At 37.2% G+C, this 25,873-nt stretch overlaps 5 protein-coding genes across 6 annotated transcripts in view; 4 read left to right on the forward strand and 1 right to left on the reverse strand.

Moving 5' to 3' along the window:
- LOC116028397 overlaps nucleotides 1-2,417 on the forward strand; it is a 12,320-nt gene extending 9,903 nt beyond the window's left edge. Inside the window, exon 7 of the mRNA XM_031270116.1 lies at nucleotides 799-2,417. The gene's annotated coding sequence lies outside the window, so the exon portion shown is untranslated. The remainder of the gene's footprint in view (nucleotides 1-798) is intronic.
- A 148-nt stretch (nucleotides 2,418-2,565) lies between these two features.
- Nucleotides 2,566-6,810, forward strand: LOC116015552 (protein ACTIVITY OF BC1 COMPLEX KINASE 3, chloroplastic). Its single transcript, XM_031255661.1, has 7 exons — nucleotides 2,566-3,065; nucleotides 3,150-3,377; nucleotides 3,765-4,100; nucleotides 4,252-4,807; nucleotides 4,985-5,171; nucleotides 5,286-5,652; nucleotides 6,523-6,810. Exons 1-7 carry the CDS (start codon nucleotides 2,688-2,690, stop codon nucleotides 6,640-6,642), a joined length of 2,172 nt encoding a protein of 723 aa, XP_031111521.1. The 5' UTR covers nucleotides 2,566-2,687; the 3' UTR covers nucleotides 6,643-6,810.
- A 1,388-nt stretch (nucleotides 6,811-8,198) lies between these two features.
- LOC116028495 lies at nucleotides 8,199-16,478 on the reverse strand. The gene is made up of 9 exons (XM_031270219.1): nucleotides 16,424-16,478; nucleotides 12,064-12,909; nucleotides 11,599-12,006; nucleotides 11,114-11,161; nucleotides 10,820-11,029; nucleotides 9,753-10,372; nucleotides 8,865-9,620; nucleotides 8,338-8,627; nucleotides 8,199-8,217 (listed from the first exon to the last, which is right to left on the reverse strand). The coding sequence occupies exons 1-9, from the start codon at nucleotides 16,476-16,478 to the stop codon at nucleotides 8,199-8,201; spliced, it is 3,252 nt and encodes a 1,083-aa protein (XP_031126079.1).
- On the forward strand, nucleotides 15,932-20,475 carry LOC116028739 (UDP-rhamnose/UDP-galactose transporter 1). The gene is made up of 5 exons (XM_031270553.1): nucleotides 15,932-16,621; nucleotides 17,648-17,832; nucleotides 18,592-18,792; nucleotides 19,521-19,682; nucleotides 19,840-20,475. The coding sequence occupies exons 1-5, from the start codon at nucleotides 16,492-16,494 to the stop codon at nucleotides 20,200-20,202; spliced, it is 1,041 nt and encodes a 346-aa protein (XP_031126413.1). The 5' UTR covers nucleotides 15,932-16,491; the 3' UTR covers nucleotides 20,203-20,475.
- Nucleotides 20,476-21,345: 870 nt separating this feature from the next.
- LOC115996385 (uncharacterized protein At1g76660) lies at nucleotides 21,346-25,334 on the forward strand. 2 transcript variants are annotated; one of them, XM_031235598.1, is made up of 3 exons: nucleotides 21,346-21,427; nucleotides 23,415-24,558; nucleotides 24,875-25,334. In XM_031235598.1, exons 1-3 carry the CDS (start codon nucleotides 21,419-21,421, stop codon nucleotides 25,075-25,077), a joined length of 1,356 nt encoding a protein of 451 aa, XP_031091458.1. In that variant the 5' UTR covers nucleotides 21,346-21,418; the 3' UTR covers nucleotides 25,078-25,334. The 2 variants fall into 2 exon arrangements, with proteins under 2 accessions (XP_031091458.1, XP_031091453.1); XM_031235593.1 differs by lacking the exon at nucleotides 21,346-21,427 and adding an exon at nucleotides 21,434-22,060.
- The last annotated feature ends 539 nt before the right edge of the window (nucleotides 25,335-25,873 follow it).

Genomic DNA, 25,873 nt, shown 5'->3' on the forward strand with positions numbered 1-25,873 from the left:
TTTTTTTTTTTTTTTTTTTTTTTTTTTTTTGGGGGGGGGGGGGGGGGGGGGGGTTGTTTCTCACTATTGCAACATAGCTTTAGCATTGCAGCCCTACTTGTAAGTGACATCCACTCTATTCCACACGTCCTCAATGCCTAACATCTTTTTCACTTAGGTGGGGGTATAGGAAGAAGAAAGGTTTATTTGTCTCTAGTTTATCCCTTATTTGTTGTTGGGGAAATCTAGGGAAGAAAGGGCTTAGGGAAGCTTCTAACTATTCAAATATAGAAATCCTAGGGCATAACCTTAGGTGTAATCCTTGGGTTAGCCCATCATGTAACACATAATATTCTTTATATAAAAAGGAAAGTGTGTCTCTATGTAACAAATTAACATGACATCAAATTTGGTGAACATTAGGGCAGTTGCACACATATAAATGAAAAAGAAAAACAAAACACACACCCAGCTTAACACCTCAGTTAATAAACTTGTAACTTGTTTTTAGTTGGAATGTTTCCTACTAAGGTACTTTTGATGACACTTATCTCCAAAATACTATTATTTCACTAAACTATTTACATCACTGTTAACCCATGGCCTCAAGGTTGAGCCATGCAGTCATGGTTCATTTGGTATGGCTGAATTTTGTAGAATCTTTAACACTGTTAGATGGTTGTGCATATTAATTGTAGTGTACTAATTGAAATTTGAAATGTTGGTTGCATTAATTTCTTCAGTGACCTTCCTTTTCATTTAAAATGTGTCTATTTTTCTCTAATATGTTAATGCATTCTTTTTCCTTTGTAATTCAAGGTTGTTCAAAGAGAGAGAGGAAAAACTTGCTGAAATACTAAAAAATCAACTGAACGTATATGTACAAGGAAGTAAGGAGGAATTTAGGGTTCATGCTGAAGCTGAAGTGTCACGGCTTTCCAATGCAGGTTATGTGCTATTTATTATTTCTTCCAACTTGTTTTGACTTCTTCCATTATTCACATGATCAGGAATAATATGGAGACAATTTGATTACTAGAAGAAACTGCTAACTTACACCATGTTAAGGAGTGAAGGGCAGAAACAGGCTGTCTAGTTCTTCTAATCGTAAAGCATCCTCAAGCTTTTTACATCTATGAGGAACTTATTTTACACAAATTCTGTTTCGCTGTATCTTTTCAAAGAAAAAGTTAATTAACTCACTAGATTTATGGAAAAGGTAGATGAATTTTTATTTTTTTTTATTTTATTTTTTTTATTTTTTTGTGATCTCTTTGGAATGGGCAATTGCTGCATAAGTCCTTTGGGCATTGAGATAAGTCTTCACACAAAACTCAATGTTATTCTTCATTTGTTGCAAAAAAAAAAAAAAAAAGCAGTTAGGAATCTGGGAATAAGTTTATGCTTTCCTTGCAGACAAGTCATAGCAGTGTTCAAGTTCTTTATGAATAAGACAGAAACAAGACTTCTCTTTCTTGCCAAACTTTCTTTTCTAATTCCCTATAGAAATCCTCTATCAGTATCATCTTCTTGGGGTTTCAGTAAACTTTGCTTCACGTATGATAGCCCCTCTCCCCTTCTCTTTAGCTCCCCTCTCTCTCTCTCTCTTAATTATTTTATTTTATTTTTTTTATAAATCTTTAACTTTTGGATTTGTAAAGTTGTATAAGGGGTTGCCACTCTTTAGATAGTTGTCATTGGTTTTATATTGCATGAGATAGGGTATCACTTTTTGTGATTTGTGGGCAGAACTGTTGGTCAATGGTTTCGAGTTGGACTGAGGAAGAGAAGTTTTAGCAACTAGGGGGTTCTTAAATTTGTGCTACATTGGGTGGTTTGTGGGTGGTAGAAGTGTTGGGTGGTTTCAAGTTGGATGATGAACTATGGGGTGTCGTCAATTCTCTGGTATATGCTCATTGGGTACTGCATTGCATGATTTTTTGGTGCAGTTCTTGAGGGTTGAGAGATGGTGTTCGAGGACCATCAAGCTAAAGCGGGGTGGATCGGGGCCTATACTGGTGTGAAAAGCATTTGGGAGACTTTGTGGTAGCAATGATAGTGGTGCCCTTTGAAAAACAAAGGGTTATGTCTATCTATAGGTTGTGTCTGTTTATGAATAGGTGTGCGTGTCTATATATATGTGTGTGTGTGTATATACATATAATTGTAATTTTTGAGTATTGTAATACATTTTCTCATTCCTTAGATTCTTCATTCCCGCATGCTTAGTTTCACACAGCTGTTTGCATCATAAATAAAAGGTACATAGTAGTAACGGAAACAGAGGGCTTGGCATTGGCGGCGATTGCTGTGGCAGGCGTGTATTGGAGGGCAAACTTGCTTGTAAATTTTGTTTACTGTTTGTGTATATAAACGTCATATTTTTAAGGTAACATTATTTTAATAACTTCTCAAAAATATAATGGTCATATTTTTAGGATAACATATTTTTATTTATTTATAAACATTTGCGTCCTTTCTTGGAGAAAAGTATTCCGTAATTCCGTATGATAGATATGCAAAGACGTTTGCGTACTGGGGTACACACAAATTTGTAAATTTAAATCCATATGGACCACAAAAAAATTAGAATTACGAGGACTAAATGTAAAAGCAAAAATGGTGTGGATTCGTCGTCCTAGCTCATTCCTACGTTCACCCTGTCCCGTCAATTAGAAGCTCCTGAAATAATATCGGCAGGCGAAGCGATGAGCTCCTTCGCAGTATCTTTGAAGGCCGTTCCTTCATTTGCTCTACCGACGTTGCCTGACGTTGCTAGGGTTTCTGGCTCCCCAACTCTTTCATGGGAGAAGAAGAGGGGGAGACAGAAGAGAACACATCTTGTACGAGCGGCCCTGGTGGAGGCGGGACCCAGACAGGTGCCAGCCATCAGAGATCGGTCGTCTGACAACAGTAATGGTTCTTTGCAATCTCTGCAACGAGGCGAAGTCACTTCCTCCATTCCATCCAGTAGAGATCGAGCCAACGATATGCAAGCTGAAGCTAGGGCAATGGCGCGTGCAGCAAACGCTTCAGTTTATAGCCCACAACTCTTGTCCGCTAAGTATGGCTCTCGACCCATCAAGGTAGCAAGGCTCTCAGAAATTTAACACTTTGAACTGAATGATGATATGTTTATCTCCTTTTTATTTTTGAATATTTGATAATAGGTGTTGAGCAGAGCTCTCGAGATATTCACTGGGCTTGGTTCTTTCGCCCTTAGACTGTGGCTCGACCAATTGAACGGCCAGCTGGACCAGAATAGAAGATTACGCGCCGTTGAGCTAAGGGAGATTTTCACCAGTTTAGGTCCTACTTTTGTTAAACTTGGTCAGGGATTATCCACCCGACCTGATTTATGTCCGCCGGAATTTCTTGAGGAGCTTTCTAAGTTGCAGGTACTTACAGCACTTCTTTTCCTTCTGGCTCGCCATTTCCGGCGCGTGGCTTGCTGCAAAATATAAATTGATACTCCGTATAATTTATCCCATCCATTTGGGCTCAATGGCAATAGAATGTTCGAAGTAGTAATGAAAATTCAGGACAACCTTGGATCCCCGGATGCTCAATGTGACACCTTGTAAATTAGCTCCATGGATAAATTTAATAAGATTGCTTGGAGTCTTGAGGGACCATATATCAAGTAGCAAGTCCCTTTTGAATATTTTTCTTCATTTTAATTGAGATGCCTCTGGAGATATGCTGACTTTTCATTAAATTCAGAGTCTTAAATAATTGAACTGTACTAGACTCCTGCTTTCTGATTGTTTCTTGTTTCTGAGTAGGATGCTTTGCCAACTTTTCCTGATGCGGAAGCATTTTCCTGTATTGAGAGGGAGTTGGAACGCCCACTCGATTCTATCTACTCCTCTATATCTGCATATCCCATTGCTGCAGCCAGTCTGGGTCAAGTTTATAAAGCTCAACTGAAGTACTCTGGTCAGATTGTTGCTGTTAAGGTACAACGGCCTGGTATTGAAGAAGCAATAGGATTAGACTTTTACCTTATAAGAGGCTTGGGTTTTCTCATCAACAAGTATGTTGACATAATATCCAGTGATGCTGTTGCTCTTATTGATGAATTTGCTCGTCGAGTTTATCAAGAGCTCAACTATGTTCAGGTTAGCTTTTCGACCACTTGTTTTAGTTATCTTGAACCATATGTATATTATATAGTTTCTTTCTTTGTTTGAATTAGAAGAGTTTCAGTTTTAGTAAAACTTCCACAATATTCCTCTGGGTTTGAATGTTAATTTTGGCAGGTCTATGCAGGAAGGACAAAATGCGAGGAGGTTTAAGAAGTTATATGCTGATAGAGAAGATGTTCTTGTCCCAGATATTTTCTGGGACTACACAAGTGGGAAAGTTTTAACAATGGAATGGGTGGAAGGTGTTAAATTGAATGAGCAAGAGGCCATTGAGAGACAAGGGCTAAATGTTTTGGATCTGGTAAACACTGGCATCCAATGTAGTCTCAGACAACTGCTTGAGTATGGGTATTTTCATGCAGATCCTCATCCTGGAAATCTCTTGGCAACTCCTGAGGGGAGGCTTGCATTTCTTGATTTTGGAATGATGAGTGAAACTCCTGAAGAAGCAAGATTTGCCATTATTGGTCATGTTGTTCACATGGTTAATCGGGACTATGAGGCTATGGCTCGTGACTACTATGCATTAGACTTTTTGTCCCCTGATATAGATGTTTCTCCAATTGTACCAGCACTCCGAAATTTCTTTGACGATGCACTTAACTCAACTGTTAGTGAACTTAACTTTAAGACAATTGTTGATGGCTTGGGTGCTGTGTTGTATCAATACCCCTTTAATGGTAAGCTACTTCATTTTCAATCATCATTCTTCATATTCTATTGCAAATAAAGCCTGCTAAGTTTTTGAGATTCCACAAGTGAAAAAGTAAACAAGATGGCTTCACTTGTATATAAAGAAATGCAGTCACTTGCATTTTTTCTAACATTTCTGATTCAACTTGTTGAAATTTTTGCAGTTCCAGCTTATTATGCATTGATTCTAAGGTCCCTCACTGTTTTGGAAGGCTTAGCTCTATATGCTGATCCTAAGTTCAAAGTGCTAGCTGCATCATATCCATATTTTGCTAAGAGGCTTCTTACAGATCCGAACCCATATCTTAGAGATGCTCTAATTGAGTTGCTTTTTAAGGATGGAAAGTTCAGGTGCGCAATTTGATGTCCTATTGGTATTGGCTGCTATTTCCTTCGTAAATACTTGATGGACTTGTACTGTATACAGAGTAACTCATTAATTCTTTGCATCTTGCCTTGCTGTAGGTGGAATAGACTTGAAAATCTGCTTGTCCAGGGAAGGAAAGATCGAGATTTTTCTGCAAGAGATGCCTTACAACCTGTCCTGAAATTATTATTGGGTCCAGACGGTGAGGAGTTGAGGGTTTTGGTGACTAAAGAGGCTATTCGTGTCACTGAAGCTGTCATTCTGGGCTCAATTATAGAATCATATAACTTCATCCCTGGTCCGATGAGGACTATTATCTTCAATGGCAATGCAGCTGGTCCTCTTGTAATGAATCCTGCTGAACAGAAAAGCATGATGGATCTCAGGGCACAAGTATTTAGGATATGGGGTCTTTTGCAATCCTCTGAGAGTTTTGACCCAAGCCTTCTACAACCTATTTTACAGGTAAGCTATTTGCCTATTTCTAGTCTGGTGTCTGGGTTTATTTGCTTTCTGAGTTCTGAATTCTGATAATATAAAGAAGTTGGTTAAGTTATCTTGCCCCTATTTCTGTCCATTGCAGCCCTAATGAAATCCAGAAAACAAATAAGTGGATCTTCTTTGTTATACATCACTCTGAAATAACTATCACAACCTTATTTAACATAGCATGGTCACCTACTATTTAGATGATACAGAATATGCTTTCTCAACAATTGGAACCAGTTATATTAACTTGTGCACTTAGCTCTGTCAGTATTTGCATTCATATAAACATATGGTATATGAGTTGTGAATGAATTGCCTAGTTGGTGCCTTGCTGACCGGGTTGGTAATGTTAAGAGAACTCTCCCTTAATGGTTCACTTTCATATTATGCTCATTGTTCTACTAAAACTTGCAAACACTCATTTAAAGTCATTCACCCCAGGCAGAGGTTTGGCTTTTAACCTGAAATTTTACTGATCAAATTTCATAAAGCTGTGTCTGGCAGTGTTCACCTAAAGAGCAGATGCATTTCATAACAGTAGGGTAACCCCTATCTGTACTCATATAGTCATATGTCATGGAATGATACCCAAAAAAAGGAAAATACAAGTTACTTTATAGGAGAATAGTTTACTTTTACTATTGTATACATAAGTTTGCACTTGGAAAATAGCCATTAGATTTGTTGAAGATAGACATCCAGACCAATTATTGGCTGCTATACTATCTATTAAAAAATGTTCTGTTGCCAGAAAATTTGTGTCGGTAAAGTAGTACTTCAATACTCAATAGGAACTTGTGAATTTGTGATTATTTTGAAGCTAACTTTAATACCATTAATAACCAGATACTCCAAGAACCTGAGGCACGCAGCATTGGAGGACGTGTTGTTGGTGGAATAAGCCAACGCCTTGCAGCGCGGTTACTGCAACAAGTTCTTCGAGCTCCTTCTCCAACTGTTAAGTAATTGTATCTCTAAAAAAATTCCTGTTGTAGATTCAAAGGAGAACTAAAATTCTGTCACATGACCTGTGACAATTATGTTTGAATTGCTTTCCGTATCTATGTATGATGGAGAAAATTAACTCAAAGTCTGAATTAATTAACCCAATAACAAAATTAATGATTGACCAAATCTGAGAATAGAGACGATTTTCGAGAGAGATGAAGGAATTTCATATTTCACTGTAGAATGTTTGAATGTTACAATTATAATAAATCTTATAAGTGCTAGAAGAGACAAAATGTGCTTTAAACCTTAAACCTCTAACAACCTTTGGGGGAATTGAACGTTTATCATAAGATTTAGGTCTTTGTCGAATAACCGTATCCCACGCTAAAGGAATGGTTACGTATCATAACCTCTTATGTCAACCTATGTGTCACCTTGGCATCTTGTCATGAATTTAAGCATGTATGTACTCCATTACTGATAGGAATGAAAATAGGTAAGACTTCTTTGTAAGGGCCTATGACTGGGCTTATTTAATAAATTACGGCAGTCATATTTAATAAATTACGGAGTAATAAATAAGCTAAGCCTAGGCCCGATTTAAAACCTATTTACTAAATAGGCATATGCCTATATGAAAAAGGGTAGGCCTATTATATATATATATATATATATATATGGGTAGGGTTCCAGTGAGACCACTTGCTTAGGTAAGATTGTAAGATCACATCTTGTGCATCCATGTAATACTTTTTAATGGTCTAGATTGATTGACACACACGCACACTTCGTTCGCACACATTTAATCACTGTTCGCACACACTTCAACTTGGAATCTTAATCAATCTAGACCATTAAAAAATTTTGAGATCAAATCTTGTACATCAATCACCGTTCGCACACATTTAATTACTATTTGCACACATTTAATCACCGTCCGCATGCACTTAATCACCATTCGCACACATTTTATTACCATTCGCACACACTTTAACATAGCATCTTAAATCAATCTAGACCATTAAATTATTAAATGGATGCTGATATGAACCTAGTCCAAGGTTCAAATAAAGATGGAGTATTGTCCTAAGATAGCTCCTAAAGTAAGGATAGAGATGGATCGAAATACCTTAGACCTCACAAGAAACCCTTAGTCTCGAATCCTCAAAGACTTAGAAGAATCCCATTGTAGCTTCAAGTACCTCGATGATGCAATCTTCAATCAACTAGAGTCGGATCTAGTTTCCTTCGATTCAAGAAAGAGTCCACGAACCTAAATCTAAGGTTGAAGAAAGGAAGATTGATTCGAGTCCACGAATCAATTTGCTAGTTGAGTCCACGACTAGCCACTAATTGAGTCCACAATTAGCTTTAAGGTTTCTTACACAAGTGTAAAGAAAAACTTAAGAATTTTATTGAATGAAAGCGTGTCTTAGACTGATATGATTGTTCCCTATTTATAGGTATAGGGACATCATTATAATCCTAAATATAATGGGAAAAAGAATCCTAAACCTAATCTAGAAAGCAAGTAAAGATACCAAAAATAATAGGGCTGATTTGGGCCTAACTTAATCCCCAAAATCAGCACTTAAACAATTATAAAAAGCTTTGAGTTCTTCTACATCTTTTACAATTGGGCTTGACTTGGATTTCCACCATCTTTGAACATAACCAATGAAGAGTTGTCTTAATTGTTTGGACTTAGACCTTGCGATTGGCCCAACTGGTACTCTTAATGGATCTTCAGTAGTTTGGGTTACATTATCCTCCCCTTCTTGAAAACGATTCGTCCTCGAATCTGTGCAATCATATGGGGACAAGTCTAAAACATTGAAAGTAGAAGAGACATTGTATTCTCCTCTAAGATCAACCTTATAAGCGTTGTCTCCAATCCGTGATATAACTTGAAACGTGCCATCTCCACGTTGGTTCAACTTAGACTTTCTTTCGTGCGGAAAACGGTCTTTGCGCAAGTGAATCCACACCCAATCGCCAGGCTCAAACGTAATCTTTTTCCTTGTCTTGTTCACTCGAGCAGCTATTTGTTCGTTCCTTCTTTGTATTTGTTCTTTGACTTTAACGTGCATCTCCTTGATCTTCTTGGTTTGTTCTTTGACTTTAACGTGCATCTCCTTGATCTTCTTGGCATGTTCTTTGACTTTAACGTGCATCTCCTTGATCTTCTTGGCACGTTGTTCCCTATCTAAGCTATCCTGCAGATTGTAAGGTAAAGCAAGTAAGTCTATAGGAGATAATGGATTGAAACCATACACAACTTCAAAAGGAGACATGTTAGTGGTTGAATGTATTGCATGATTATAAGCAAACTCAACGTGAGGCAAACATTCTTCCCATGATTTCAGATTTTTAGAGATCACACTTCTAAGTAATTGGGATAAGGTTCTATTAACGACTTCTGTTTGTCCATCCGTTTGAGGATGACAAGTAGTAGAAAATAGCAACTTAGTCCCAATTTTAGCCCACAGAACACGCCAAAAGTGGCTAAGAAATTTAGTATCTCTATCAGAAACAATAGTCTTAGGGATGCCATGCAGTTTGACAATCTCAACAAAGAAAAGATTAGCAATATGAGTTGCATCATCAGTTTTAGTGCAAGCAATAAATCTGGCCATCTTACTAAAACGATCAACTACAACAAAAATGGAATCTTTTCTCTTAGAACTCATAGGTAACCCTAGAACAAAATCCATTGAAATGTCAAGCCATGGGCCGCTAGGAACAGAGAGTGGTGTGTAAAGCCCCTGGGGAAGTGATTTAGACTTAGCATGGTGACATGTAGTACAATTATTGACAAAAGTCTCAACATCTTTTTTCATTCTAGGCCAATAGAAGTGTTTATGCAATGCATCATAAGTTTTAGAGATACCAAAGTGTCCCATAAGACCACCTCCATGTGATTCAGAGATCAAACTCACACGCAAGGAACAATTAGGAATGCACACTCTATTTTCCTTAAACAAAAACCCATTTGATAAGTAAAACTTTCCAAAAGGAGATCATACACAAGAGGTGTAGATCTCTCCAAACACTGTATCACTAGCATAGAGAGACTTAATGAAATCAAAACCAAGAAACTTAGCATGTAAAGTAGCAAGTAAAGTATATCTCCTAGATAAAGCATCAACCACTTTGTTTTCCGTACCTTTCTTGTAGGCAATTTTATAAGGAAAAGCTTCAATGAACTCGAGCCATTTAGCATGTCTCTTATTCAACTTACTCTGGCCTTTCAAATGTTTTAAGGCCTCATGATCAGTGTGTAAAATAAAGTCTTTAAACCATAAATAATGTTGCCATGTTTCCAAGGCTCTTATAATGGCATAAAATTCTTTATCAAAGGTGGGATAGTTTAGTGTTGCGCCACCCAACTTCTCACTAAAATAGGCAATGGGGCGTTTATCCTGCATCAGTACAGCACCGATTCCAATGCCAGAAGCATCACATTCTAGTTCAAAAGTTTTATCAAAACAAGGCAAAACTAGAACTGGAGCGGTGGTGAGTTTCTGTTTCAATGTATCAAAAGCTTGTTCTTGTTTAGGCCCCCATTTGAAGATGGTGTCTTTCTTAATCAACTCATGCATAGGGGCTGCTATGGAGCTGAAATCACGAACAAACTTTCTGTAAAAACCTGCTAGCCCAAGAAAACTACGCAAGTTAGATACATTAGTTGGCGTTGGCCAACTTGTGATAGCTTCAACCTTTTTTGAACCCATGGTCACACCTTCTATACTGACATGAAATCCTAAAAACTCAACACTCTCAGACATAAAAGAACACTTCTCAAGATTGGCATACAACTGTGCAGCCCTAAGTTCAAGAAAGACTAATCGAAGGTGTTTCAAGTGTTTTTCTTGTGACTTGCTATAAATCAGAATATCATCAAAGTAAACAACAACAAAATTACCAATAAATTTCCTCAAAACATGGTTCATAAGTCTCATGAATGTGCTAGGGGCGTTAGTTAAGCCAAAAGGCATGACTAACCACTCATATAAACCATGCTTTGTTTTGAAGGCAGTTTTCCACTCATCACCTTCTTTCATCCTGATTTGATGATATCCTCGTTTCAAATCCACTTTGCTAAAGTACTTAGCTCCATGCAGTTCATCAAGCATATCATCAAGTCGAGGAATGGGAAATCTATACTTAATAGTTATATTGTTAATTGCACGACAATCAACACACATTCTCCATGTACCATCTTTTTTTGGGATACTGAGAACTGGAACGGCACACGGACTCAAGCTTTCTCGAATATGGCCGATCTCAAGAAGCTCTTCAACCTGTTTCTGGATCTCCCTTGCTTCTATGGGATTGGTTTTGTAAGCTGGTCGGTTTGGCAAAGTAGATCCGGGGACAAAGTCGATTTGATGCTCAATACCTCTAAGTGGTGGCAATCCTTTTGGCATTTGATGCTCAATACCTCTAAGTGGTGGCAATCCTTTTGGCATCTCATGCTCAATACCTCTAAGTGGTGGCAATCCTTTTGGCATCTCTTTAGGGAATAAATTAAGTGGTGGCAATCCTTTTGGCATCTCTTTAGGGAATAAATATGAAAAATCAGCAAGCAATTCATCAATAGAGGCATTACGAATACATGATTCAGAGTGTAACAAAAGAGAAGAATCAAAATCAGAGGTAAGCTTATGAATGAAAAGTAAGTGAAATGTATCTCCCCTTCTTATTGCCTTCTTAATCTCATTTTTTGTTGCAAAAAGAGAGGGTTGATGTGGTGTTTCCTTTGCTGGTTTTGGAGATGAAAATGGCGTGGAAAGGGAGATTGGAGGAGGTTAAGGCTTCGATTTTTGACAAGGGGAAGATGGAACTGATTTCGCCTCTCTTGACACCTTCCTGATTTCGATAGTATTTCTTCCACCTGTTTAGGAGCCAAAGGAGATAAGACATATCTAGCTCCATCCATGTGAAACATATAAGTGTTCGTCATTCCATCAAAGTTGATTTTTCTATCAAATTGCCACGGTCGACCTAACAACACATGAGCAGCCTGCATTGGGACAATATCACACAAAATTTCATCAGAGTAACTGTTAATAGATAAAGGAATAAGAGCCTGTTTGGTTACTCTAACTTCTCCTGCATCGGTTAACCATTGCAAACGATAAGGATTCGGGTGATCAAGCAAAGGTAATTGAAGAAATTTAACCATAGCTGCACTAGCCACATTTGTGCAACTTCCAGAATCTATTATCACAGTACAAGCGTTCCCTCTAATTGACCCTTTAGCATAAAAGATATTTTCTCTTTGGGACTCATCTTCTTTTAAGGGGTGAACACTCAAGACCTTCTTAACAACAAGAGTATGAACAGACTCACTATCAGCATATTCAGAATCAAAATCTAGAGGTAAGGATGGTTCTTCCTCAACATGTTCATTGGGGGTTTCAAAATTGTCACAAACCTCATCCTCAGACTCATATTCAAGGCAAGAAGCAAATTTTTCAGATTGTTTGGTTATCTTAACTACCCTCTTGTTAGGGCAATCACGAGCCAAGTGACCTCTTCCGTTACATCTATAACAAATCAATTCTCTATCACGTTGAGGTCTCATTGCCTCATTTACAGTTTCTTTACCTTTGTCTTGTGAATCATTTCTTGGGGGAGGACGCTCATCACGCCTTTGAGGGGTAGAACGAGTGTTGTTCCATCTTGATATACCATTGTTGGGTTTGTAAATCTTCATCTCTTTGATTTTTGCTTCAGATTCACGTGCAGCATACAAGGCATCATCAAGGGTGTCATATCTCTGAGTACTCATTCCCCACCGGATGTCTTTGTTTAATCTATGTAAGAAGCGAGCAACAGTTCTTGCCTCTTCCTCATGTATGCCCCCTTGTTCAAGTAAAATATTGATAGTTCGGTGGTACTTATCAACTGACATGGATCCTTGCACAATTCCCTGCAATTTTCTTTCAAGATCATAGAAAAAAGATTTAGGGCGAAAGGTTAGGCGCATATCGTCCCTTACTTGAACCCAAGATTCATAGGGAATAAGATCAGCAACTCTCTCTCTATTTCTTTTTCGCCACCAAGATACTGCATACCCCTTAAAGGATGTAGCAACTGGTCTAATTTTTGTGAGATCAGAATAGTGCTTTAAATCAAAAAGTGTTTCAACAACATTCTCCCATTCTATATACTCAGTAGGTCCTTTCTCACCAGAGAAGTCAGGAATTTCAAGTTTAATGTTTCCTAACTCCTCATTAGGCTGTTGAATCCTTTGACATCTAGGATCCACTCTCCCTGTTGGTGGCAATTTCGCTCATCATTGTGTGGTCGTTGCACTTGCTGTGAGCGTTGCTCCAAATTAGTTATTCGTGTGAGTAACCCGTCCATGGTGAAGGTTAGAGCATCTATTTTTTGTTCTAATGTCAGGGGTGGGTTTGGAACTTGTTCAGCCATCTGCAAGGGAAAAAAAATCTAAAAATAAGAAGATGTGTGAGTAGTCACGTTAGTGAAACCAAAAAGTTGGCTCGCTCCATCACTATTCTCAACTCACAGGTAAAAGGTGGATTATATGGCTCAGGAGGTACGCTACACACTCTTACAGACACACACTCCACTCGTGTATTGCTCAGGGTGGCAGATACTCTCACAAGCCTTTTTCCAAAAAGGAAAATTTCTAGTCCTAAACTCAAGTTGATATGGATTCAACCTCAAAGTTCAAGAAACGTACCTTGGAAAACTTCACAAGCCTTTGAGAGTAAGGGTGTATCGAGAGGTAGGTAATAAAAGTGAGAGCAAGAAGCAAAGAAAAAGGACAATACAAGCAAAGAAACTAAGCAAGATTTGAAAGAAAAGTGAGAGTAAAGAAAGAAGTATGGCAGAAAGGTATGCAAGACCAATATCAGAAGGTAGACACAAATAGAATGTAACAGGGTTCAAGTGTACCACAACCAAATAGGAATCAAGAACTCCTTCCAACCTTATACTTTTCCCCTTCCTTTTCCCTCCAAGATTCTCCTACCAACCAGATTCTTTCCCCAACCTTATTCTTTCTCTTTTGTTTGTTTGTTTGTTTGTTTGTTTTTTTTAACTTTCTTGATTTTTTTTTGATTTTTTTTGATTTTTTTAATACTATCCTCCAAATAAGTAATGAAAATTTCACCAAAAAAAAAAAAAAAAAATCGGACCAAGAGGATCAACACAAGTTCTTCAAACAATTTTGGGATGTGTGGGATTTCATTGATATTGGTTGTGGAAAAATTGAAAAACTATTTTGAGATAGTTTTTCAAGAAACTCAAGAACGAATGTCAAGATTCAAGAACACAATCAAGAATGCAAGAATTTTTTTTTTGGGGTTTTGTGATATATATAAAACAAGAAAAGTGAGATAGGAATGATGTGTTTTTTTTTTTTTTTTGATAAAACCTAGGAAACCTAGGGAACCAAATTTGTAATGATTATGAGATAAACCTAGGCTCTGAATACCAAATTGATATGAACCTAGTCCAAGATTCAAATAAAGATGAAGTATTGTCCTAAGATAGCTCCTAAAGTAAGGATAGAGATGGATCGAAATACCTTAGACCTCACAAGAAACCCTTAGTCTCGAATCCTCAAAGACTTAGAAGAATCCCATTGTAGCTTCAAGTACTTCGATGATGCAATCTTCAATCAACTAGAGTCGGATCTGGTTTCCTTCGATTCAAGAAAGAGTCCACGAACCTAAATCTAAGGTTGAAGAAAGGAAGATTGATTCGAGTCCACGAATCAATTTGCTAGTTGAGTCCACGACTAGCCACTAATTGAGTCCACAATTAGCTTTAAGGTTTCTTACACAAGTGTAAAGAAAAACTTAAGAATTTTATTGAATGAAAGCGTGTCTTAGACTGATATAATTGTTCCCTATTTATAGGTATAAGGACATCATTATAATCCTAAATATAATGGGAAAAAGAATCATAAACCTAATCTAGAAAGCAAGTAAAGATACCAAAAATAATAGGGCTGATTTGGGCCTAACTTAATCCCCAAAATCAGCACTTAAACAATTATAAAAAGCCTTGAGTTCTTCTACATCTTTTACAATTAGGCTTGACTTGGATTTCCACCATCTTTGAACATAACCAATGAAGAGTTGTCTTAATTGTTTGGACTTAGACCTTGTGATTGGCCCAACTGGTACTCTTAATGGTAGTTTGGGTTACATTAGATGCACAAGATCTGATCTCACGATCTTACCTAAACAAGTGATCTCATATGATCCTAACTCTCTCTCTCTCTCTCTCTCTCTCTATATATATATATATATATGGGAGAGTTCATGTGTAAGAATAGCATGAATGCTCTTTTAAAACAAATTCTAAACTGATACACCTTAAGCTTTTAATTAATCTACACACTTTAAGCTAGAACTACAAAAATCTTATAAAAATTATTGGTTGTGTTTTGGAATTGCAAAAAAAAAAAAAAAAGTGTGTTCTCAATTAAAGAACCAAACTGTAAAAAATGACACACATTAAGAAGGAAAGCAATGCACTTTAAGAATGAAAACAAAGCACCTTAAGAAGAAAACTCAAGCATCTAAAGCTTTAGACCGACACACCTAAGGAAAACAACGCACCTAAAGCCTTAGACCGATTCACCTTAAGTTTCAACAACTGATGCAACTTAAGCACACAAATTACACACCTTAAGAAAGAAAATCACACACTTAAAGCTTTAGACTGGCACACTTAAGTTTTCAACAAATGACGCACCTTAAGCACACTGCACAAAAATCACGCAGGTTAAAAGTTGACCTAGATGCAAAAAGACCAAATTGCCTACCATATTTTCTTTTAATCATTGTTAATCTTTGACGCTAATTTAGGCAAGATCAATAACTCTCATCTCACCGCATCGGAAACCTATCACTGTATTTTAACGTAATATATATACCTAATATATTTTTATATTTAAAATATAAGCCTAAGTACATAGTTGACAGCTTCTATTATTACACACTTTAAATTTCTTTCTCAGCCAAGAATTAGCAGAAAATGCTGTTTCTTGATAGTCTGTCCAAAATAGTGCTAATAGTTTAAAGTAGAGGAATAATCTTAATCTAAATCTAAATATATATACATGATAAGGAAAATTAGAAGGAAAAGTAAGACGAGGAGAGGTAAAAATCAAAAAAGAAAAGAAAGGTCTGGTGAAGTGGGAAAAGGGAGTGACGGTATGCAAGACTTATTATTTTTATTTTATTTATATTTGATACAAGAAAGGAATATACTCCACCTCGTATTTACTATATTCCGTATGTAGCAAGACGCCAGACGGTCGTCATATTCAAAGAAGAAGGGGTCAAATTTAGGGAAGAGAAGAGGAAGAAGAAGAGAAAAGGATTTGAAACATCAAACGCCGATCCGCCCTTCTCTACCGTACATCTCTCGGCTGTGCTGGAAGCCCACCCCCTCCCCCTGTGTTCCCATTTGCCATTTCAGATCTACCCCCCTTTCACTTCTTTCTCTCTCTCTCTCTCTCTCTCTCGCTCGAGCGCATTCACGCATTGCACATACAGACAGCTGGAGAATACAACCCACATCACATGGCCTCCTCCAGTTACTTGACATAGAGAAAGAGGGACCTTAATTTTGGAAGAAAAGCATAAATTGACACAAGTCTCTTTCTCTCTCCACTCCCTTCTTGGAATCATCCTCCATCCCTCACCGTCTTCATCGTAACAGCTTCTATTCCTCGTCTTATTCTTAACCCATTGCATCTATCAAGTTGTTCGGTTCCTCCATTTGAGATCTATTAGAGAATCACCTCCCCCTCCCTCTCTGTAATTTCTGCGTGCGTGGAGGGGCGGATCTTTCCCCATTCTACTTGAGAATATGGAAGCGGAGAAGAAATCTGCCATGGTGTCCGACGTTGGAGCATGGGCGATGAACGTCGTCAGCTCTGTGGGAATCATCTTGGCCAACAAGCAGCTCATGTCCAACAATGGCTACTCTTTCAGCTTTGGTAACTCAATATATCTATCTATCTATCTATGTGGAGTTGCATGCTCACCAGATCTTAACCTCATATTATTTAAATTTTATTTTTCTATGAATGCCATGCTAAATTCGCAGCAAATTATCCCTTTCCTCTCCTTTATTCCACTTCTAAACCAATTTCAATGTTCTAGTCTCACTTCAAATTGTGGTTGTATGCGTGCCTTTTTACCCATATTTCGTGTTACTGCTTCAACGATTTCAGTTTCATGGCGATGCTCTATTGTTAGATTTGGCCGTTTCTGTGATTGATTTTTGGTTTAAGTTGCCAACTTGTGATTAGTGGATAATCTATTAGGGGCGGAACTTGTCCCCTTTTCTTATTTGTGTTTCAGTTTTGAGCTAAGGTGTTTGCCCTGTTCCTTCTTTCTGATTCCAAGGGGCTGCTTCGTATTTCATTTTCTTAAAGTGCCAATGCTGGGGTTGGGGATCTGTAATTTTGGATCACTTCAGTGCATCCAAGAATATCCTTCTTTGTTTAATGTGTAAAATCTGGTTATACTATGCATCCTAAGTGGTAACATTGCCAATAAAAGCTGCAACCTAGAGGGTGTAAGTTTGCAACAGCACTTGGCACAGTTAACATCACATCATCAAGACATTCAAGAAGTTCAACAAATTTACTATGATATAAACACCATCTTTGTAATGGTAATCATGCATCATCCATATACAATCTTGCAAATATGTGTAATTCTCTTTTCTTAGCCCCTATTTTCCCGTTTGGGAAACAGAGATTATGTTATCTTGATACTAGGCATGTTTGCAAGTGATGTTAGATGATTGAGTGATAGCCTGTAGGGTCCTTTTGGTCTTATGTGTTTAAAGGCATTGATATATATGGTGAATGGTTTAACTTGCATCTGTAATATATCTTTATTATATTTGTTGCTTTTAATTGCAGAATTTTAATTAAAAAACTCAATTGTATGTTCTATTTCTCTTGTATACAGTTAATGAATTGACAAGTGTGCTGTTTTTATTCACTATCCAGCTACGACATTAACTGGATTCCATTTTGCTGTGACGGCACTAGTGGGAATGATTTCGAACGCCGCTGGCCTCTCTTCATCAAAGCATGTTCCTTTGTGGGAGCTTATTTGGTTTTCAATTGTTGCTAATATGTCTATTACAGGGATGAACTTCAGTCTCATGCTCAATTCAGTTGGATTTTATCAGGTAAGATGTTGTTTTTCAAGTCCTTCGTATTATAAAGTACTGTGAATCTGTGATTGGTCTGTGATAGAACTGATGCGGCATTATTACATATATCAAGTTGAAATGTACTACCACATCGCAATGCATTTATATATGATCTGTTATATTTGATAGAAAGCCGGTGGCTGAATTTTGAAGCAAAAGAATCAATTTAATTGTCAATCACACATTCTCTTCTACTTTGCCATTTGCATTCAATTCTTGCTCCAAGTTTTTCCTTAGCAGGAGATGGTGGAATTGTTTATTATTGAGAGAGAGAGAGAGAGAAGGGATGATGATCTTTGTTCCCTATCAAAAGAACAAAAGAATGTAGTGTGATGGGTTTGAAACAGCCATGTGCCTAAGCCATGAAGAAATTAGCAAGTCTCTGCAGCTTTCCCAACCTAATATAGTTTTATTTAATGTTCTATCAATGGTGAATTTTCAACTGTTTTAGGATGAGCATTACATGTTATGGGCTTATGGAAGGGTAGGCTTATTTGAATACATGTCCAGTTTTGATAGAAAAAAAAAAAGAGAAAAAAGAAAAAAGCTAGTTGATGACATCTAAACTGTGAATTAGTATTGATGTTTGCACTGGATGGTATGACAAGGGATGAGAAATATTATGTATAATATTAGCTATAACCCTTTATTCATCTTAGCTATGCATAATATTATGTATTATTACTTTCAAGAGTAATTTTTTAATGCATCTAACCCTTAACTTTTTTGGTGTAGATCTCAAAATTGAGTATGATTCCAGTGGTATGTGTAATGGAGTGGATCCTTCATAATAAGCATTATTGCAGGGAGGTTAAAATGGCTGTTGTGGTGGTTGTCATTGGAGTGGGTGTTTGCACTGTGACTGATGTCAAAATTAATGCCAAAGGTTTTATTTGCGCTTGTGTAGCAGTGCTTTCTACCTCATTGCAACAAATTGTGAGTATTACATTCTGTACATTTTCCAAATGGATTAACAGTTAATACAACTTTAAGTTTTTTTTTGGTCAGGGTGTTGCTATCTAGAGTCCTTATTTCACTTTTCACACACCTTCTATCTTAATGAGATAACCCTATAATCTTGACTTCTACAAATACAGATGATATAGACAACCCTAACAACAGACTTTATTCACATATTCTCTTTGTTGAGAGAGGCTAAATAATGCTCCTGCCACATATTCATATCAAATACTACGTAAAAAAAAAAAAAAATCAGTTATAATAATTGTTACCCCGAGGTAATAATGATATTCTTTTGATGCTTTAGACATTAGCATGCAGATTTATGTTTATTGTGTTTAGTTATACTCATTGTGTCCTCTTTCTTGAGTTCTTTCAGCCAAGAACTAAACTAATGAAGCTTTATTGGAATTATAGTATGAATGATAAAAATTTTCTGTTATGATTTTTTCAGAGAGTTCAATATCATCTTTTATTTTCCTTTATGCATGCTTCCATAATACTTTGATGGAATTTGGGTACTGTGTCTGTATAAGTCAAATCATGCCTTCTATGAGTAAATGTTATTGGGTTGCACTATTATACTACAATATAAAAGCTATACTGCAATAACTATTCTTGTTTACTTTAAGACCTCCATGGTTTACTTCCATCTATAAATTGATGAATACATGGAATTTTTAACAAACTTTATGTTGGTGCAGTCCATAGGTTCCTTGCAGAAGAAGTACTCAATTGGATCTTTTGAATTGTTGAGCAAAACAGCTCCAATTCAAGCTGCCTCTCTCCTTGTGCTGGGTCCTTTTGTTGACTATTTTCTTTCTGAAAAACTAATATTAGAATACAAGTATTCTTCTGGTGCTATTGTAAGTCTTTATGAACAGCATAATTCTTTCATTTTGACATCCTCCATCCTATTTCTGAAAAATGAAAGAAAAGCTTTACACACTTTTACACACCTACTGAAAATATACTTGCATGATAAACGTGTATTAGATTACTAACTGATGGCAATTTCTGCAGTTCTTTATACTCCTTTCATGTTCTCTAGCTGTGTTCTGCAACATGAGTCAATATCTTTGCATTGGACGTTTCTCGGCGGTTTCCTTCCAGGTTTTAGGTCACATGAAGACAGTGTGCGTTCTCACTTTGGGGTGGCTGCTCTTTGATTCTGAGCTGACTGTGAAGAATATCTTGGGAATGCTTACTGCAGTTGTTGGCATGGTAATTTATAGTTGGGCTGTGGAGATAGAAAAACAGCAGGCCAATGCAAAGATCGTGCCCAACTCAAAAAACAGCTTGACAGAAGAGGAACTAAGATTACTGAAAGAGGGAGTGGAAAACACTCCCATAAAGGATGTTGATCTTGGTGAATCCAAGGTGTGACTTGGTCTATTTTCAGAAGTGTAGAGATTTCTGATCGATTTATTCTTGCTGGCACCTTGGGTGCATATTCAGTATCCGTTGTTTAGTTTAGATAAGACTGGTTGCATACCTGCGAGGTGTTCTTCATTGTTGTTATTATTATAATTATAATTATTATTATAATTCTAGACTTTCCCCTTCACGCATGAAGGCGTTGGAAATGAACGAGACATAGCGTGTAAAATCTTCATAGTTTTAGTTTGAAGTTATATTTTTATTTCAGCCATATCTCAATTTTATTAGCAGATCTTCTATTACTTTGCTTTATTATTTATTTCACCAGTCATTAGTTCAACTTGTGACACCCGTCGGTCGAGGTGTGGTTGGGAAAATTAATTTGATTGGATTGGGATTGGGATTAAAATAAAAATGCACAGTAATCTTCACCCCAGACTGGCCAACATCTTGGTGTCAACACCGGTCAACTACATTACAGACACGCCAAGGGAAGTCAAAGCCAATAAGGTTGTAATCAAGAAGGTATTGTCCAAGAGGATGATTGACATACAGAGGTACAAATAAAGTGAAGTATTATGAGACAGCAAGTGCACACGCAAAGAAGGTATTGTCCGAGAGGATAATTGACATACAGAGGTACAAATAAAGTGAAGTATTATGAGACAGCAAGCGCCCACGCGAAAAGGCGGCCGGTGTTGAGTGTTGGAGTTTTGTGCATTACTTAAGCCATTTTGATTTTTGAGACGATGCCAGTATGGGGAAGTAGTCAGCTTCAAGGACATTGGCGGAATTAGAGGAAAACGTAGAACCACCACTTAGCCAGCCAAGTGGTGTATTATCTTTAAGTATCTAAGTTTCACTATTTAGCTTATTTTATTCATAATTTAAATGTTATTTTATCAAAAATAATATTTTAAAAAGAACAATTTACTATAAGTTGTTCCTTTTTTTAAAAAAAATTTATTTTTAGGGGAATATTTTGAGTTGTTTCTTATTCAAAGCATACGAAAGTATTGATGGAATTTGTTTTCTTAAATTGTTTTCCGGCGGTTGAATTAATTAAGTGATACAGTAGTATATATGAGCACATGTCTTGTACAGCATCCCTCCCTCCCGCACACAGAGCTTTTGTCTTTGTTCAACTTTAATTGATTAAAGCAAAGCAAAAGTGCAACATCATATCCCTTCCTCTCCCTCTCCAAGTCCTTTCACACTCTTTATGGTGGAGGTGAGACGAGATCCCTAATCCAGGAATCCCTATCACCGAAACATCAATATATTTGTCTGTATCTTTATCTAGATCTTTCAACTGTCAGTGTCTGATTAAGGAAGAATTTGTTGATAGTTGATTGGGGTTGGCATTCCTCCTCTGTATTTGTTTGTATCTATCTATCTATCAACTGCTACTCTGCTAGTCTTCTGAGAAAGATACATAATAATAATAATAATATTGTTATTATTATGTTAGATATGTGTATAAGTACATACATAAATGCCTCCATGATAGTGATAGTAGTCTAGTTGGAGTTGGAGGAGGAGGAGGAGCTGAGAAGGACAAGTGTGTAAGTGTACTCTATTCTCTATCTATTATATGTATATATGTAGGCAAGCTGCGGATAGGATAGGAGAAAGCGGAAAGCATTGGTGAATTACATTAGCAACAGAAACAGAAACAGAAACTACATATTTGTTGTATAAGTATAACCCAACCCGTTGATGGAAGGAAGAGCAGCGGTGTGGTGAACTCTTTTGCACTTGTTGGCCTGCCTGCCTGTGTTAAAGAAAGGAAATGGGTTCTGAGCAGAATGGATTTCCGCCACCTCCCACGCAAGAGCCACCGCCTCCTCCTCCTCGCCCCAGGGTAGGGTATTTCCGTCTCCCAGATCTACTCTGCTATATATGCAATTTTCTCCCCTCCTTCCTTTATTCTACACCAACTATTTCTTGCCTTCTTTATATTTCCATCTTTCCTACTTATCTTACTTCCATCCCCCCGGATAGATCCATTACTAGCACTTCCTCTCTATCATATGCTCTTGCATTGCTGTGTATCTTGCTTTATTTTGAGGGCTGTTCCTGTTTTGCCATTTAGCTAGCTTGCTAGCTACCTCGCTCTTTTGTCCCCTTTCTCTATGCCAAGTTGATCCTGTGGTAGAGCCAATCTATTGACGCAGATCTCATCTTTGATGATTTGTGCAATGGAATTTCCACGGTAAAACCACTGACCCACCACAAATCATACTGCATCCTTGGTGCTGTGAGGACACAAATCCCTGCATTTCACAGTCTAATTATGCTATTTTCTCCACATTTTGCTCTAGTCTTGAAATTTTTGGATCTTGACTCAAGTCAAAAGAGCCAGCAATTACTTTTCTCCCTGGCCCCTACTTCAAATATACACATTTTACAAGAATGCATATGGATTACACTGATGTCAATGTCTATCTTTCTTTGCTGCTTGTTGGATAGACAATATTATGCTGATTACAAGCTTTCATGCCTGTCTAAGAAAAACAATTGAGATCATGCATGATCAACTTCTGCTTTCTATTAATAGAATTCAGTACCATGCTCACTCAAAATTTGAGGTTTGTGGATTGGGGGTGGGGGGTATTTTGCAGAATGTGTAGGGCTTTTGTTCAGAAATAATCAGATTACCTTCTTTAGTTGCTACTGTTTCCTTGATGGAATGATTCAAATTTTTCCACCAACAGTAGATAATTCCAAGACTGTTGTGTCGGGATTGTTGGCCCGCACATGATCTCTACATCTGTGTTTATAACAAGAAGTTTTTTCCATCTCTGCTTGGGACTTAAATACACCTGTGTTTTTTTAAAAACAATCTGTCATCATTCTATGGAGCTTGGAGTCTTAAGATTTATAACCTTAAGCTGAGGGCCTTTGCAATATCAGTCAATGATAATTGTTACTTATGGACACAGATAATGTGCTTTCAATCATTTTTATATTAAACATCCCAGCAATGTGATGAAGCATATTTTTACTCTGCATATACAGATTAGATCTGCAATTATTTACCAACTATTTATTTCTACCTATGCCTGCATGCCTTATTTTTATCTTCGTTGTTTTAAATGGTATGTGCCCAAAGTCTTCTTTTACAGTTACAGCTGCTTGTTGAAGCATTTGAAGCATTTATATCTACATTTCCTTTAGCCTGCTTACAGGTAGCTAATAGTCTAGTTCTTTGACAGCATAAAAGATGGGTTGGATGTTGGGGTGGATCATCTTGTTTTGGCAAACAAAAAGGTGGAAAACGTATTGTACCTGCTTCTCGTATTCCTGAGGCCAATTCATTAGCAAATCAGCCAAATGGACCCCAAGTTGGTGCCATAAATAATCAGACTACAGGACTCACACTATCTCTTTTAGCTCCACCTTCTTCTCCGGCATCTTTTTCAAACTCAGCAATAGCTTCAACAGCTCAATCACCAAATTGTTTCTTATCTGCCAACTCCCCCGGAGGTCCATCATCCACTATGTTTGCTACAGGTCCATATGCCCATGAGACACAACTTGTATCTCCTCCTGTTTTCTCTACCTTTACAACTGAGCCATCTACCGCTCCTCTAACACCTCCCCCAGAGTTGGCACATCTGACTACTCCCTCTTCTCCAGATGTGCCTTATGCTCAGTTCCTTTCATCTTCTGCAAACCTTAAAACCACAAATAAGTCACAGTATGGCATTACTAATGATCTTCAGTCAGCCTATTTGCTCGATCCAGGAAGTCCTGCTAGTAGTCTTAGATCACCTACTTCAAGGACTGCTGGTGACTGCTTGTCAACATCTTTTACTGACAGTGAGCTTCCTGCTGAATGGGATCCCTCAGTTCCTTCGCAAGAGTTCAAGTATCAGGTGTGTGATTCAGGTGGACTTCATGGAACAGGAACAGCTGAAACCTCCAAGTTGTCCCAAGATTCAAATTTTTTCTGCCCAGCTACATTTGCACAATTCTACATCGATCACTCCTTATTTCCTCATTCTGGTGGGAGGATAAGTGTGTCCAAGGAATCAGATGCATATTCAAATGTGCATCAGAACAAGCAGAACAAAACTTGTAAACAAGACACAGAGGAGATGGAAGCTTACAGAGCATCCTTTGGTTTTAGTGCTGATGAAATTGTCACTACAACGCAGTATGTGGAAATTTCTGATGTCTTTGATGACTCATTTACCATGATGCCTTTTGCCTCCAGTAAGCCTCAAGAGAAAAATATAATGATTGTGTCAACAGATGAGGTGACAAAAGTAGAGAAAAGTCGGAAAAATGTCTCAAGCCCACAATATCTCAAATCAAGTTCATATCATGCTAAGGGGCCTTACAGCAATATAGCAGGTACATATGCTATAGTAGATTTTACAGCCTTTTGTTATTTTGAATCCTATGTGTTCTGCTTGTCAATGTTTAATCAGTTTCTTTTCATTTTTCAAGGTAGTATTTAAGTTGTATAGATTTTTCCACTATCAAATTCACTGTTAAAGTATTATATTTGAGATTGCTATGCAAAGCAAATGTTTCTTGGTAATATGTTTTACTATTTCATCAACAGACCTTCTGAGTTCTGAGGTTTACTATGTGAAGTTAATTGTTATGGCACTAGTAGAACTTGTTATGCAATCCTGATTGCTTGACCCTTTTCTTGTTTTCACAGATCACAGTTTACAGAAGCATTCTAAAGATTTTTGGGGACAAAATGCCCTTAGCAATCATGCTGTCAGTGACGATGAGGATGTCTTCTCCAAGATGGGAAATTCCAGGCATGGTAGGAAACATCCCCCTGGTTTATCTAGCTCTGATGCAGAGATTGATTACAGGAAAGGAAGAAGTTTGAGAGAAGGAAAAAGCTATTTCTGATGGCTCGATTCTTGCATATTTCAACTTGTTTTAGGCTTTCTCTTCCGTGTTTGATTGATCGGTTGAATGTACTCTATATTTGAAGTTCCCAAGGTAAGCACATGAAAAGTCTAACTGTATTATAGATGTGGAAATATTACTTTGTGAGATGAAGCATGAGACTCTTTTGTAATGTCTATTTGAATGCTAAAGAGTTTGATTTATTAATATTATTTTAATTGTAATTGTAATTTTTTGGGCCTGGAACCCTTGTTAGATGTGCATTTAGACCAAAAGTTCCTAGTAATGCATTACTGTTGTTTATAGGATCGGCCTTGTAATATCGTAGACTATTGCATTGTGTGGAATCTGGATATCCCTATTCCATTTTAAGGTATGGTTGTTGGGAGGTTGGGGATCAGATAAGATGGATGCCTATTAGTCTATTTAGGGCTATTAATGAACCGAACATAAACGAACAAAGGCTGTTCGTGTTCATTTGTTAAGGATTTTGGGTGTTCGTGCTCGTGTTTGTTTGTTAAGTATTTGTTAACATTTGCGAACACGTTCACCGTTCATGAACGTGTTCGTTAACGTTAACGAACAAGTTCACGAACGTGCTCACAAACATTAACAAACACGTTCACAAACATGTTCATTTATGTTCATGAACACTTAATAACCAAACACCTGCACATGTTCAAGAACACATTTTATTCATGAATAATAAATAACCTACGTTCACGAACAAATATATATATATATATATATATATATATATATATATATATATATATATATATATATATATATATAT

Source organism: Ipomoea triloba, chromosome 1, assembly GCF_003576645.1.
Source record: "Ipomoea triloba cultivar NCNSP0323 chromosome 1, ASM357664v1".
NCBI lineage: Eukaryota > Viridiplantae > Streptophyta > Magnoliopsida > Solanales > Convolvulaceae > Ipomoea > Ipomoea triloba.

Excerpts from the sequence above, each read along its gene's own strand:
- LOC116015552 (XM_031255661.1), top strand. The coding sequence starts at position 2,688 with ATGAGCTCCTTCGCAGTATCTTTGAAGGCCGTTCCTTCATTTGCTCTA. Across the intron at positions 4,101-4,251 it reads AAGAGCTCAACTATGTTCAG|GAAGGACAAAATGCGAGGAG; the intron begins GTTAGCTTTTCG and ends AGGTCTATGCAG. Across the intron at positions 4,808-4,984 it reads GTATCAATACCCCTTTAATG|TTCCAGCTTATTATGCATTG; the intron begins GTAAGCTACTTC and ends AAATTTTTGCAG.
- LOC116028495 (XM_031270219.1), bottom strand. The coding sequence starts at position 16,478 with ATGGGGAAAGATCCGCCCCTCCACGCACGCAGAAATTACAGAGAGGGA. Across the intron at positions 12,007-12,063 it reads TGAGTCTGAGGATGAGGTTT|ATTTTGATTCTGAATATGCT; the intron begins GTGACAATTTTG and ends CCTTACCTCTAG. Across the intron at positions 8,628-8,864 it reads TATCTCCTATAGACTTACTT|CCTGGCGATTGGGTGTGGAT; the intron begins GCTTTACCTTAC and ends ATTACGTTTGAG.
- LOC116028739 (XM_031270553.1), top strand. The coding sequence starts at position 16,492 with ATGGAAGCGGAGAAGAAATCTGCCATGGTGTCCGACGTTGGAGCATGG. Across the intron at positions 16,622-17,647 it reads TGGCTACTCTTTCAGCTTTG|CTACGACATTAACTGGATTC; the intron begins GTAACTCAATAT and ends TTCACTATCCAG. Across the intron at positions 18,793-19,520 it reads CTACCTCATTGCAACAAATT|TCCATAGGTTCCTTGCAGAA; the intron begins GTGAGTATTACA and ends ATGTTGGTGCAG.
- LOC115996385 (XM_031235593.1), top strand. The coding sequence starts at position 21,989 with ATGGGTTCTGAGCAGAATGGATTTCCGCCACCTCCCACGCAAGAGCCA. Across the intron at positions 22,061-23,414 it reads CTCCTCCTCCTCGCCCCAGG|CATAAAAGATGGGTTGGATG; the intron begins GTAGGGTATTTC and ends GTTCTTTGACAG. Across the intron at positions 24,559-24,874 it reads GCCTTACAGCAATATAGCAG|ATCACAGTTTACAGAAGCAT; the intron begins GTACATATGCTA and ends TTGTTTTCACAG.